Below are 12,225 nucleotides of genomic sequence, written 5' to 3'. Positions count from 1 at the left end.
CTTTTGACCAATCGGACGCCCGTATACACTTACGCCTACATTGCTATTGGCCGAGACGCGTGACGACGTGGCCAGGCTGGAAGACACACACCCGGTCTGTGTTTCATCATATTTTTAACAGGTTAAAATTAGATGCCAGGAAGAGAGTGATTAATATGATAATGTTGTCGATATGTCGAAATGTGGGTCTTAGGAACTAAAAGATTTTTTTAGAACATTTTGCGTCTGAAATTGTGCTTATCAAAGTACAACCTGTTTCTGAGGGGTTTTAAAATGGATATTTATGGAAAGAAAAAAGTAATTAGCTGTTTTCTATGTCCACTGTTTTCATTCGTGAGTTTGTCTTATGTAAGATAATACAGTGAAAAGTAACATATGTTACTTGACATTTTGATGAAGGCTAATTGTCCAGTTACAGTCTTGATAAAGCTATGAAATATATAATCTAACTGTTTTTCGTAAATTAGTTTTGTTTAGTTGCAGCATAGACAAAGTCTGGACTCAGCACAATTGTTTTTTTTTTTGTTTTTTTTTGCCACTCACTTGCATTCTTGAACAGATAATCTCTTTACACCCCCTCACCTCTCTTGTACTCAGTGACACCAGATTGAGTGATTCAGTAGGAAATAGTAAATTAGCTGGAGTCACACCAAGCACAATAGCACTGGATGAAATATAACAGTTATGAAAACTGAACTGTCTGTACTGTCTGATTTATGTTGACTGTTCATGGAATCAGTCGATTCAAATTAAGTAATGCAAATTGCTTTGCAAATTATTGTTATAATCTAATACGTATTTAACCCCCAAATGGTATTTTTGAAATTACTTGATGAATCAAATATTTGATCAAATCTCTCCCTCAATTGAGTGGCCCTTGTAAAGTATTAATTTACAATGTGAAACATGTTATTTCTGACAAACAATTAAAAAAAGCTGTATGATATGACTTTATGATATAATATGATAGGAAATGATGTGATATGATATATTAGGATGTTCGGGATGCCCAAACAAATAGAACAAAAATTATTTTTCAAAAGAATCAACCTACAAATGACATCCTTATCGTTGTTTCTGTATTGTAAAATGGGATTAGAGAAATGCTTTAACATCAAAATTGCACACTTTACCTGTAAGGAACAAATAAATGAAAATTTCCAAATGGAAATGCCACATTGTTATCAAAACTGCTTATAAGCATGACCAGGTGTCTTTTTCATACATATCGAGATGTATGCTACAGGAGAAAAGAGAAAGACAAGCCATTCAGAAGACATTACACCATGTAAGGATATTCAGTTTACATTTTCTCTTTCCTCAATGGTGGGACATTCATACTGGACAAAACATTTGTTTTGTGTAATTAAATTATTAACTTAGCCATGGACAAACAGTAACATCATTTCAACCTTTGACCTCCTGCACTAAAAGAATGAGGTTAAAGAGTAGCTGAAATTAAATATTTGTTTTGATCAAGTGAGGATTGATAAATGTTATCTCTATACAAATGCACTGCATGTATCAACAGAAAAACAATACATTTATGTTTTATTTAAGACAGATAATACTTTTGCAACAGCCACAAGGTAAAGGTCTCAGTTGTTGTATTCAGCCATATGTTAAAAATCTAAACATTGATTTTCAATACTCATAGTTGCAAGAATAAGTTTTCAAACCCTTTGATTATCTGAATTTCTGCACTATTAACTCATAAAATGTGGTCTGATCTCAATTTACTAACAATTATAGACAAACACAATCTGACATAACTAATAACACACAAACAATTGAACTTATTTGGTGAATACAATAGGTAATTATTTACAGTGCAGGGGTGATGTAAGTGAACCAGTGAACCCTAGTAACTTCTACCATGTTTTCATGTCTGGTTTGGACTTTTGTTTTATTTCCTGTTTCTCTGCCATGTTGGTAGTCCTTTGTAGTTTTTCATGTTGATTGTTGAAGACACCTGTTAGTCTACAAAGCTGGAAAGAGTACTGAAAATACTCAAGTAAGTACCATTACTTTCCAAAAAATTTAGTGTGAGTAGAGTAAAAGCTTGTACAAAAAACTACTTAAGTAAAGTATTAGCTAATTTAAAAGTACTCATGTTCAATGTTCAATGTTCAGAAAAGTGCAAAGTATACAAGAATTAAAAAAAAAAAAAAAACAGAATTACCAATGATTTGCTCTTATCATCCGATTGTGATTGTATCTCTCTATTTGTGTTAGTGGATCTTAGTGCTGCATTTCATACTATCAACCACAACATTCTTTTGAATAGACTCAAATAAAGCAATAAGCCCCAAGAAGCCTTGGTTTACAGTGAATTTATAACAGCTAAGGGGCATTGTTAAAAACCCCTAAAACCCCCTTATCTGTTATAAATTCACTGTAAACCACAGCTTCACAGGGCTTATTGCTTTTATAAAACGGTGAACCCACAGCCTGAAGTCACAGAGAAGCAGAATGAATGTCCTTCATCTCTGCTTCACAGTCTGCTGGGACAGACCCTCTCTGATGCTTCAGTTACGCCACATCAGTCAGCCTGTGCCATAGCTGAAGAAGAGGTGACCTGTTGTTGCAGTACCCCACCACTCTCTCTATCTGAGGACCCCCTCAACTGGTGGCATGTCAACAAGGTGTCATTTCCTTTGCTCTCCAAAATGGCAGAGGTATTTATGCATTCCTGCAACCAGTGTCTCTGCAGAGAGAGTGTTTTCCACTGCAGGAGATATTGTCACAGCAGGGCGAAGCACACTTACTCCTGAGCATGTGGACCAACTGCTGTTCCTACACAAAAACTTAAACTTGACAGTATAATAATATTAATAGATAAACTATGGTAGGCCTAGATGTTGGATATTTAAGTTCTTATTTAATTTGTGGCATAATATTTTTTCTGCATTATGCTTTGTGAAAAGGCTCTAAACAAAAGAAGCTAAACATATTTTAAACTCTACAAAATTTATTTAGAATTTTTTTATTATTATTATTACAATTTTTGTTTTTAAAGAGATTTCTTTGTTAAAAGGTTCTAAACAAAAGAAACTGAAAAATACTCTGTTTGTTCTTAATAATTGTTCTTTGTATGGCTTTTCATGTTTTGTTCATCCTGAATATAACTTTGTTAATAAAATAAAAGTATTGAAAGAAATCTTCATCATAATTTTTAAGATGGCAATACTGTCATACAGAGATTCCAACTATAAACAAAAAGTATAGAAACTCCCAATTTTGGTTAAAATATAAAGTTGATGTATTTGCACAGCAGAAGAATTAATTAGGAAAAAATGTATATCAAGAATCGTTTTGGAATCGGATCGTGACCCCCAGAATCGGAATCGGATCGGATCGTGAGGTGACAAAAGATTCCCACCCCTAATAGAAACTAATAAATGTGTGAACAAATGACCAATTTCAGCCACAGCTTAGTGTTTAGTGTAGGAGGGGGGCAGGGACTGAAGTCTGTGGTGAAGTCATGAAAATCCATGATTCATTTTAGCGGAAGTGAGAGACTGTAAGTTTTGAATGTTTATATCTCTTAAATACAGATTTTGTCATTGTTTTGGAACACACCAGCGTATTCATAACCTTAAGGCTAACATATTCATACTAAAAGCTAAAAAACTTGATTTCACAGGGACTTTAATGTAAGGCTAACATTGACAGTACCATAATGTCATATTTCTACAGCTTTAGTAACTACATGGTAATTTTCTACAGCTTTATCTGCATGGTTTTATGGTGGTGTTGTATGTAGGCTATTGAAAAGACTTGATCGCTTTTTTCAAGGATGTCAATGCAGGCAGATCAAAACATTGTTGAATATCAAGTGTCCCCAACTAAGCAAGCCAAAGACGACAGCGGCAAGGAACCCAAACTCCAACAGGTGACATCAGGTGGCAAACAGGTGTTAAAATGGAGAAAAAAACCTAGGGAGAAACCAGGCTCAGTCAGGGGGGCAGATCTCCTCTGGCCGACAGCGAACAGTGCATGATTATGATTCAGGCAGCTATCATAAGTCCGATTGGGATCGCAACAGTCAAAGTATTTATTCCAGTTCCATCTAATTGAGGATCGTATTCATCACGCCGGTGTGGGACGGTTTGTTGAGGATCTGTGCCACTGGCTGTCGTGTCGATGAGGCCTTCACAGTGGATGATCTAGTTGACACAATCTCTGCTGACACTTCAGCGTTCTGCGTTGTCGCCGTGTCTAGGCGCACGTCCTCGATCTCACCTGGATACGGACCGGATCCGGCTGACTACAGTAAACCTGGGGATAAACAGAGAGACTAATATTAGCGTAGATGCCATTCTTCTTCTGATGTAACGAGTACGTCTGGTGTTATAGGAAGTGTTCCCAGTTCCGGCTGACCTAATTTATGCAGCCTATAACAATCCTTTAACAGATTTGAAAACATAAATTGATAATGTAATTAAGTGTATGCCAGGGTAAAGAGATGCGTTTTTAATCTAGATTTAAACTGACAGAGTGTGTCTGCTTCCCGAACAATGCTAGGAAGATTGTTCCAGAGTTTAGGTGCCCAATAGGAGACCTGCGGTTGATTTTGATATTCTAGGTATTATCAACTGGCCTGAATTCTGAGATCGCAATAGATGTGAAGGATTATAATGCATTAAGAGCTCGCTCAGGTACTGGGGAGCTAAACCATTTAGTGCTTTGTAAGTAATTAGCAAGATTTTAAAATCTATATGATGTTTAACAGGGAGCCAATGCAGTGTTGACAGAACTGGGCTAATATGGTCATACTTCCTAGTTCTAGTAAGAACTCTAGCTGCTGCATTTTGTACGAGCTGTAGTTTATTTATCAAGTGAGCAGGGCAACCACCCAGTAGAGCGTTACAGTAATCTAGCCTTGAGGTCATGAACGCATGAACTAACTGTTCTGCATTTGTCATTGAGAGCATATGTCGTAGTTTAGATATATTTTTAAGATGGAAGAATGCAGTTTTACAAATGCTAGAAATGTGGCTTTCAAATGAAAGATTTGTATCAAAGAGCACACCCAGGTTCCTAACTGACGGCGAAGACTTAACAGAGCAGCCATCAAGTGTAAGACAGTATTCAAGGTCAGTGATTCTCAAACGGGGGTACGCGTACCCCTGAGGGTACGTGAGGTGACAAGAGGGGGTACGCAAACAAAATGCTGAGTTTTGCCATTCATTTAATTCTACCCCACCTTAAAATAATTAAAACAGAGCATGTATTTCTAACAGGCAAAATGTCATAAATACATGAGATCCAATTTTTGCGGTCAAAACTGCATCCACACAAGAAGCGTGCAAATATGTTGCATGCAGAGTAGTGGCGAGGCCAGAAATCTTCAAGTGGGTGGACCTCTATTTTTTGTCTTTATATATATATATATATATTAGAATTAATAATTAAAAAAATGTTTGAATGAATGATTCAAGGATTCACTCATAAAGACTTATTGTGTCAATACTGGACGAATGAGCATTTTTGAATGAATCTCTTGAATAAATGATTAAATAAAAAAAAAATTTAACAGTTACTTGTCGCCACCTACTGGGGTAACAATAGGAATTGATACAATCTTTATTTGAAGCGTCTAGTTACTTTCAAAAAGATTTAGGCCTACTCAATTTTCGCTACTGTAGACATCAGTTTATATCTGAAATATAAACTTTTATCCAAGTATATTGTTCTATATTATATATCTAATAATTCGAGTGTTTGTTAGACAGAAATAATGTTGAGAAGACTTTGTGTTTTTATTTATTTCTATTTTGAATAAGCCTAAACAAGACACATTTAACTTATAGTAAATATAAATAATAATAATAAAAAAAAAACTAGAATATTTCTGTATATGGCCAAAATCATTCACAAAATTGTACTGAGGCTCAAAGCGTCTACGCCAATAAGATTTGCTGTCTTATAAACCAATGAAATTGTGCCCCGCCCCGCCCCGCCCCGCCCCGCCCCATCGTCTGGCTTGGAATCGAATGCACGCTCTGTGACGACACAGTGCGCACAGAAGATACATAACTCAGCCCAGCTATTATCGGCATTAGAAGCTGCTATGGTCACTGGCGATCGAAGTGTACAAGAGTACAAGTCTACCGCTATAACCAATAGGCAAACACAGTGTTCACACAGCTCGTTGAGATGCAGAATCTGACGGCTACAATGGACATCATGTTTGCTAACTTTCCACTGGAGTTGGAAAGTTGCAGCAGCTTTGGCTCGTTTGAGGACGCTCAAGTTGAACCGTTGAGCGGCGCTGTGATGCCGGCTGACAGGCCCAGCAGCAGCCGCCCAACGGAGGCGCCTCAGCCGCCACCGTCTCTCCCTAAGGTCGTTTGGGAGGACGACACAACCGGTAACTGACAACGTTAATAAATCAAAACTGACACACGCACAAATATATATATATATATAATGTAATTGTTCAAGTGTTCTTGTAAATTGGTCAGAAACTATGCAAAACCTGCTAATTATTCACATGAACTCAAAGCATTAGAACAGTTTTACTTGTAAGTCATTTAGCATATGTGTTAAATCAAAATATGTTTTATATTAAATATATTTTTTGTATATTGTTTTTTCTAATTTACTATCTGTTTCTTGTCAATGTCATTTTCGTATGTGTAAACAGCTCTTTCTGACTCTGATTTTGATTGTTTGCAGAAAAGCACACACAAGGGTGGAAATTTCTTGCTGGCCTCCGGAGAGTATGGAAGGCTATAAAAGGTTCCATCCATACCCAGGAAGAAACCCAAGTGTGTGCTTTTGTGCCTGAGGATCCATCGGATGAGCTTCCACACACATCCAGTATAGATCCGTCAGGCACAGATCCGCTTGAGTCCGAACCAACAGAAAGTGAGTCTCCAGATATTACCACTCTGGTTCATGTCCATGTCAGCCTGATGTTTCTGGGTTTAGTTTTCATTTTTCCTTCTCATCTGCTGGTTCCTCACCTAAAAGACCACCAAGGTCATTTTTGGTGTGTGGGTAAAGCCCTAATTACTAAAAACTAAAGTAGCCAATCAGATTTCTTTTTACCCATCCCACAGCCATGCACACACACACACATTTGACTTTACAAAACAGAAACACACACCTTTATTAAATATTGTTATTTCCTATTTATTCTATTTTTATTATCTGTGTCTTGTCACTGTCATTCTGTCTTGAATGCAGGGTTTCCGCCGATCCTTAAAAAGTATTAAATTAGATTTTTAAAATTTAAGGCCATAAAAAGTCATAAGTCTTATTTTTACTTATGAGAGGTCTTAAATTATAGATGACCCTTTGATTTGATATTTTGATATATATAAATCATTTACCAAATTAAAAATCTATTAGCATACACATTTTTTTTCTTTGTGGATTTACTTGACAATTTGCGGGCCTCGTGGCATTTACGACAGCGTATAATAAATATAACAAATCCACGTTTTGAACGAATCGGTTTAATTAATGATTCAATGACCCATTCAACAAAGACGGTCACTTGCTTCATTCCTGAATATATCAGTCATTTGAACAAATCGGTTGAATGAATGACTCACTCATTAAGACTTGCTTCCACCTACTGGCAGTTTAGTTTCATATTGAAAGTACATTTCAATTAAAAAGTTAAAATTAGAAATAATTTCATGTTTAAATATTGAATTCAATTTATTTAGAAAAATTGTAAATGCTGTGTAAATATATTAATGCCACTTCTCATAATGATTTCATTTGATTGGTAATAACAGCCCTATACTGTACTATTATTCTAATTGAATTTAATTTGAATTTTAGAATTTTGACATAAAAGGTGATGCATACATCTAATAAATTTAGAAAAATGCCCTTATGTAGGTAAAAATGCCCCTGGAAATCAATTTAAGGTGGCAAATATTGCTTTTGAAACAACTTTAAAAGTATTGAGATAAAAAAAAAATGTTGTCACTATTGCACACCCCTAATGTATAGTATTAATTTTTATTTCTTCAGGTCTTAAAAAGCCTCAAATTTGACTTTAAAAAATGTGCAGCAACCTGGAATGTGTAAACATATCTGGCATTAAAGCCTTTTCTGATTCTGATTTTTTTGCAGAAAAGCACACACGAGGGTGGAAATTCTGTGCTGGCCTCCGGAAAGCATGGAAGTCTAAGAAAGATTCCATCCAAACCCAGGAAGAAACCCAAGTGTGTGCTTTTGTGCCTGAGGATCCATCAGATGAGCTTCCACACACATCCAGTGTAGATCCGACAGGCACAGATCCTCTGGAGTCCGAGCCAACAGAAGGTGAGTCTCCAGATATTACCACTCTGATTCATGTCCATGTCAGCCTGATGTTTCTGGGTTTAGTTTTCATTTTTCCTTCTCTTCTGCTGGTTCCTCACCTGATCTGCACAGGTGTATTTCATCATAAGCAGCTGCTGCTGGAGTTTGTTCTCATGCTGTATATTATTAACATGTTGTTGTGCATTTTTCAGGATCCTTTGAATCTCTTTATGATGTGGGAAAGAAACTGAAATCGAGACAAGGTGTCAGTTATCATGTAGGATTTCGAAACTCCGATGACAAACGAGTATGTTGCTCTTTCTGTATACACCAAACCTTTTGCCTCTTGTTTCCTTCTGTCTTTAGTCTTTCAGTCCTGATGTAAACATCAGTGTTTACAGTTTTACCATGTACACAAACAAAAATAAATCAGTTTACTTTTTTTTTTTTTTTTTACTTTTTTTTTTTCAGGTGATCATCAAATTTATTAAGAAGAACCGGCCTGAGAAACTAGTGGAATTGGTAAGTTGAAAAGACTTTATTCTTCATAAAATGGTTTATTAAATTCTAATTTGGTAATTTGATAAATCTGTATGTAGACAGTATAAGATATAATTGAAATAGCCTAAAAACATCAGTTGTAAAGTACATTGCTTTCATCTAGCCCTAGAGTATACTTTGAAAGGAGCTAAACGTGGAAAATGAAGTATACTCGGGCCTTTAGTTAGGAAATTTGAGATTAGTTAGGAGTCAACAAACCTTTTGTCAATCTCTTTTCTTTAGCCTGGGTATTCCAAACCTTTAAGTCAAGAGGCAGCTGCAATGTTGATGGTGCAAAAGCCTCCAACTAGCGAGCATCTCGTACAATTATATGATCACTTTGTCATGGAAGATCGAGACATCTTGATTATGGAGTATTCACATTCCTACATCACCTTGTTTGAGTATGTCCTACGAAACAGAGGTAACCTGACTGAAACCGCGGTGAGACACATCATGCGGGAGCTCATTGTTGCTCTTCAGCACTGCGTGGGTCATGGTGTTTATCATGACACGCATATGAAAAGCATACTTGTCTGCACAAAAACCCTGCAAGTAAAGTTGATGGACTTTGGAGGCGCACTGATCGTCGAAGAAAGACGTGAGTTGGCTTTTTCAGCACAGTTCACTGATGACTTATTTACTACAGTTCACTGGAAATGTTTTACTAAACACTGAGAATGTATTGCTTACAGGAGAAGACGAACCTATATTAACCAGTGCAATCAGAAAGTACGCTGAATGGGCAACAACTGACGACATATGCAAAGTGCTGGATGTGCTGGTCCCAAGAATAAGTCGTTGGTTTTGGATAAGACCACGCGTGTCCAAAGGTGAGATCAATAACAAATATGCAATGGAAATGACATTGCTTGAAAAACATATAAAGCCCTGACATGAATGAATGACAGTAAAATTATTAGTGGGCATCCAGAGAAAGTCATAGTTAACAAATGCATTGTATTTCATGGTAACATTACCTTACATGAACTACATGTCTCAATCAAACATGACTAATCAGATCTCTTCTAAAAAACGTTTACAGAATGCCGGGATCTTTTTGAGCGCCTTCATGAGGAAGAGTCACGGATGACGTTACAGGCTATTTTGGATCATGACTGGTTTAAAGGTTTAAAAGAAAAACCGAAGCATAAGAAAAGTAAGCATAAGAAAAAGAGATGTTTTTTTTGATAGATTCAGGCCTTCTTGGCATCTCTTGATCTTAATACCATGCTCTCATTGCTTGCTAGGTTCCCCTGCGTCGGCAGCTCCTCCACAGGGCCTATAGCTCAGCTGCAGGGTCATCAGCTGGAGACCCCGGGGACGGTTCACGCCTTTAACCCCGGAACGTGGATAAGACCACGCGTGTCCAAAGGTGAGACCAATAACAAGTACAAAATGGAAATTGCTTGAAAAACATATAATGCCCTGACATGAGTGACAGTAAAATTGTTAGTGTCGAACCTTGATGAGTGTAAAACACGGGAGATTGACAATGAATGTTTAGCAATGAATAAATGTTCATGGGCATCCAGAGAAAGTCATAGTAACAAATGCAATGTATTTCATGGTAACATTTCCTTACATGGTCTACATATCTCAATCAAACATGACTAATCAGATCTGTTCTATCTTCTTAAGCGCCTTCATGATGGAGAGTCACGGATGATGTTACAGGCTATTTTGGATTATGACTGGTTTAAAAGAAAAACCGAAGCATAAGAAAAGTAAGCATAAAAAAAAGAGATGTTTTTTTGATAGATTCAGGCCTTCTTGGCATCTCTTGACTTTAATATCATGTTCTCATTTGGCAGGTTCCCCTGCTTCGGCAGCTATAGCCTATGGCCATGGCCTATAGCTCAGCTGCAGGGTCATCAGCCGGGGACGGTTCACGTCTTTAACCCCGGGATGTCTCCCTTGCACCCCTGCATGATGACACTGATGGCAACTGTCCTCTACTTGTATCCTGTCTGCGTGCCTCCAACGTCTCCACAAACCTATTCAGAACATTATCACGCCCCACCGATAGCGGCTTTGTGCAAGCCCCACCTTGCAGCCAGACAGGATGTGCTGGAGGCTTACATTTGGACTGCGTTCTTCCGGGCCAGACCACTGTGTTTTAGACAAGCATCGTGGCAAGCCCAGCCATTTTCTTGAATTACTGTGGACAGTGGATTTCACAATGATTCATTGTCCACACAATGTAAAACCATGCCTTATACTTGCCTGGAAGCTGGCTTTGGTCAATCCTTCCCTAGTGAAATAATAGCAAAGCACAATTTATTTCAATGTACTTAAGCATAACTAAAAGTATTTGTGGCACACTGTAAATTGGTATACTTAAAGTCTGTTAAATTGGAGCATTTTAGCAGTGCTGAAGTTCAACTAAAGTTGTATTACACACTTGTTTGTAAACTTGAAGTGTGCCAATGGCATCATTATTGTGTGCTTCTAATACAATAAACTTATTTTTATAAATAATGGCACAGCTTAGGAATTTGCCTTATATTTGTGGAAACTATGACTTTTCTTTTTATTATTTTCTGAATGTATAGACAATACAGCATAAACATGAGTTTTGGGGGGCTCTTATTTTTGGAATTGATGCAAAAACTTGAGATAATGAGATCCAGGCAGCCCAGCAATGATTATGTCAGAGATCAAATTTGAATAAGGAATAACAAATTTATTAATTAAAAATTATAGAGACAAACAAATAAATTAAGTAATCAATAGTTAATAATAAAATCTAGAGTATTGTATCTAATAGATGAAGATCAGAATATAGAGCAGAAAGAGCCATGGAAAATGCAAAGAAAAGCCAAACTATCAAAGACCCAGTCCGTTTTATACCATAAGCATAGGAAAACTTACATCACACCCTTCCAGGTCTGTTTGGATAGATAAGAGAGGTCAGCTTAAACCTTTCCATTGTTTTGAAGAATTTAAATAATTTATGACATTTTATGGTTTCCTACTATCAAAACACTGATTGGGTAATTTTATGGTCCTGTGACTGTTTACATTACCAGATAGAGTAAAAAATAGCACCGAAAGAGTGGGTTTAACACCTTTGTCGGAATGACAGAGCACATTTCAAATATCCCCTTTCATTTGAATACAAAATATTATTGCAGGAAAAGGTACATCATGTGCACCAGAACATCAGTTCTGCAGTACTTGGCAGGCGTCCAAAATCTAACCACAAACGTGTCAACATGACCTGTCACATTGGAACACTTTGAAGAACTATTGAATATAGCAAGCATACATACTCTTAAAGATAAAAGAAGAATAACCATAAAGGAGTGCATGAATATATGAAATCAAAAGTAATATTGATAAATCATAAGCCATAAATGATTAACATAAAATATAAATAAAATGCATGAATATGAATATTGACCATTTTGG

The 12,225-nt window shown here is 36.7% G+C and overlaps 1 protein-coding gene across 3 annotated transcripts; it reads left to right on the top strand.

Moving 5' to 3' along the window:
• The first annotated feature begins 96 nt into the window (after window positions 1–96).
• LOC127498491 (uncharacterized) lies at window positions 97–11,239 on the top strand. 3 transcript variants are annotated; one of them, XM_051867861.1, is made up of 9 exons: window positions 97–8,292; window positions 8,484–8,578; window positions 8,743–8,793; window positions 9,055–9,412; window positions 9,507–9,644; window positions 9,857–9,940; window positions 10,062–10,186; window positions 10,453–10,538; window positions 10,626–11,239. In XM_051867861.1, exons 1-7 carry the CDS (start codon window positions 8,031–8,033, stop codon window positions 10,097–10,099), a joined length of 1,026 nt encoding a protein of 341 aa, XP_051723821.1. In that variant the 5' UTR covers window positions 97–8,030; the 3' UTR covers window positions 10,100–10,186; window positions 10,453–10,538; window positions 10,626–11,239. The 3 variants fall into 3 exon arrangements, 2 of the variants coding, with proteins under 2 accessions (XP_051723821.1, XP_051723819.1); XM_051867859.1 differs by having other exon boundaries at window positions 9,857–9,970; XR_007925904.1 differs by having other exon boundaries at window positions 97–6,876; window positions 8,101–9,412; window positions 9,857–9,970.
• The last annotated feature ends 986 nt before the right edge of the window (window positions 11,240–12,225 follow it).

Source organism: Ctenopharyngodon idella, chromosome 17, assembly GCF_019924925.1.
Source record: "Ctenopharyngodon idella isolate HZGC_01 chromosome 17, HZGC01, whole genome shotgun sequence".
Lineage (NCBI taxonomy): Eukaryota > Metazoa > Chordata > Actinopteri > Cypriniformes > Xenocyprididae > Ctenopharyngodon > Ctenopharyngodon idella.
Note: the sequence above shows the minus strand (reverse complement) of the source record. Positions and strands in the feature narration are given on the sequence as shown.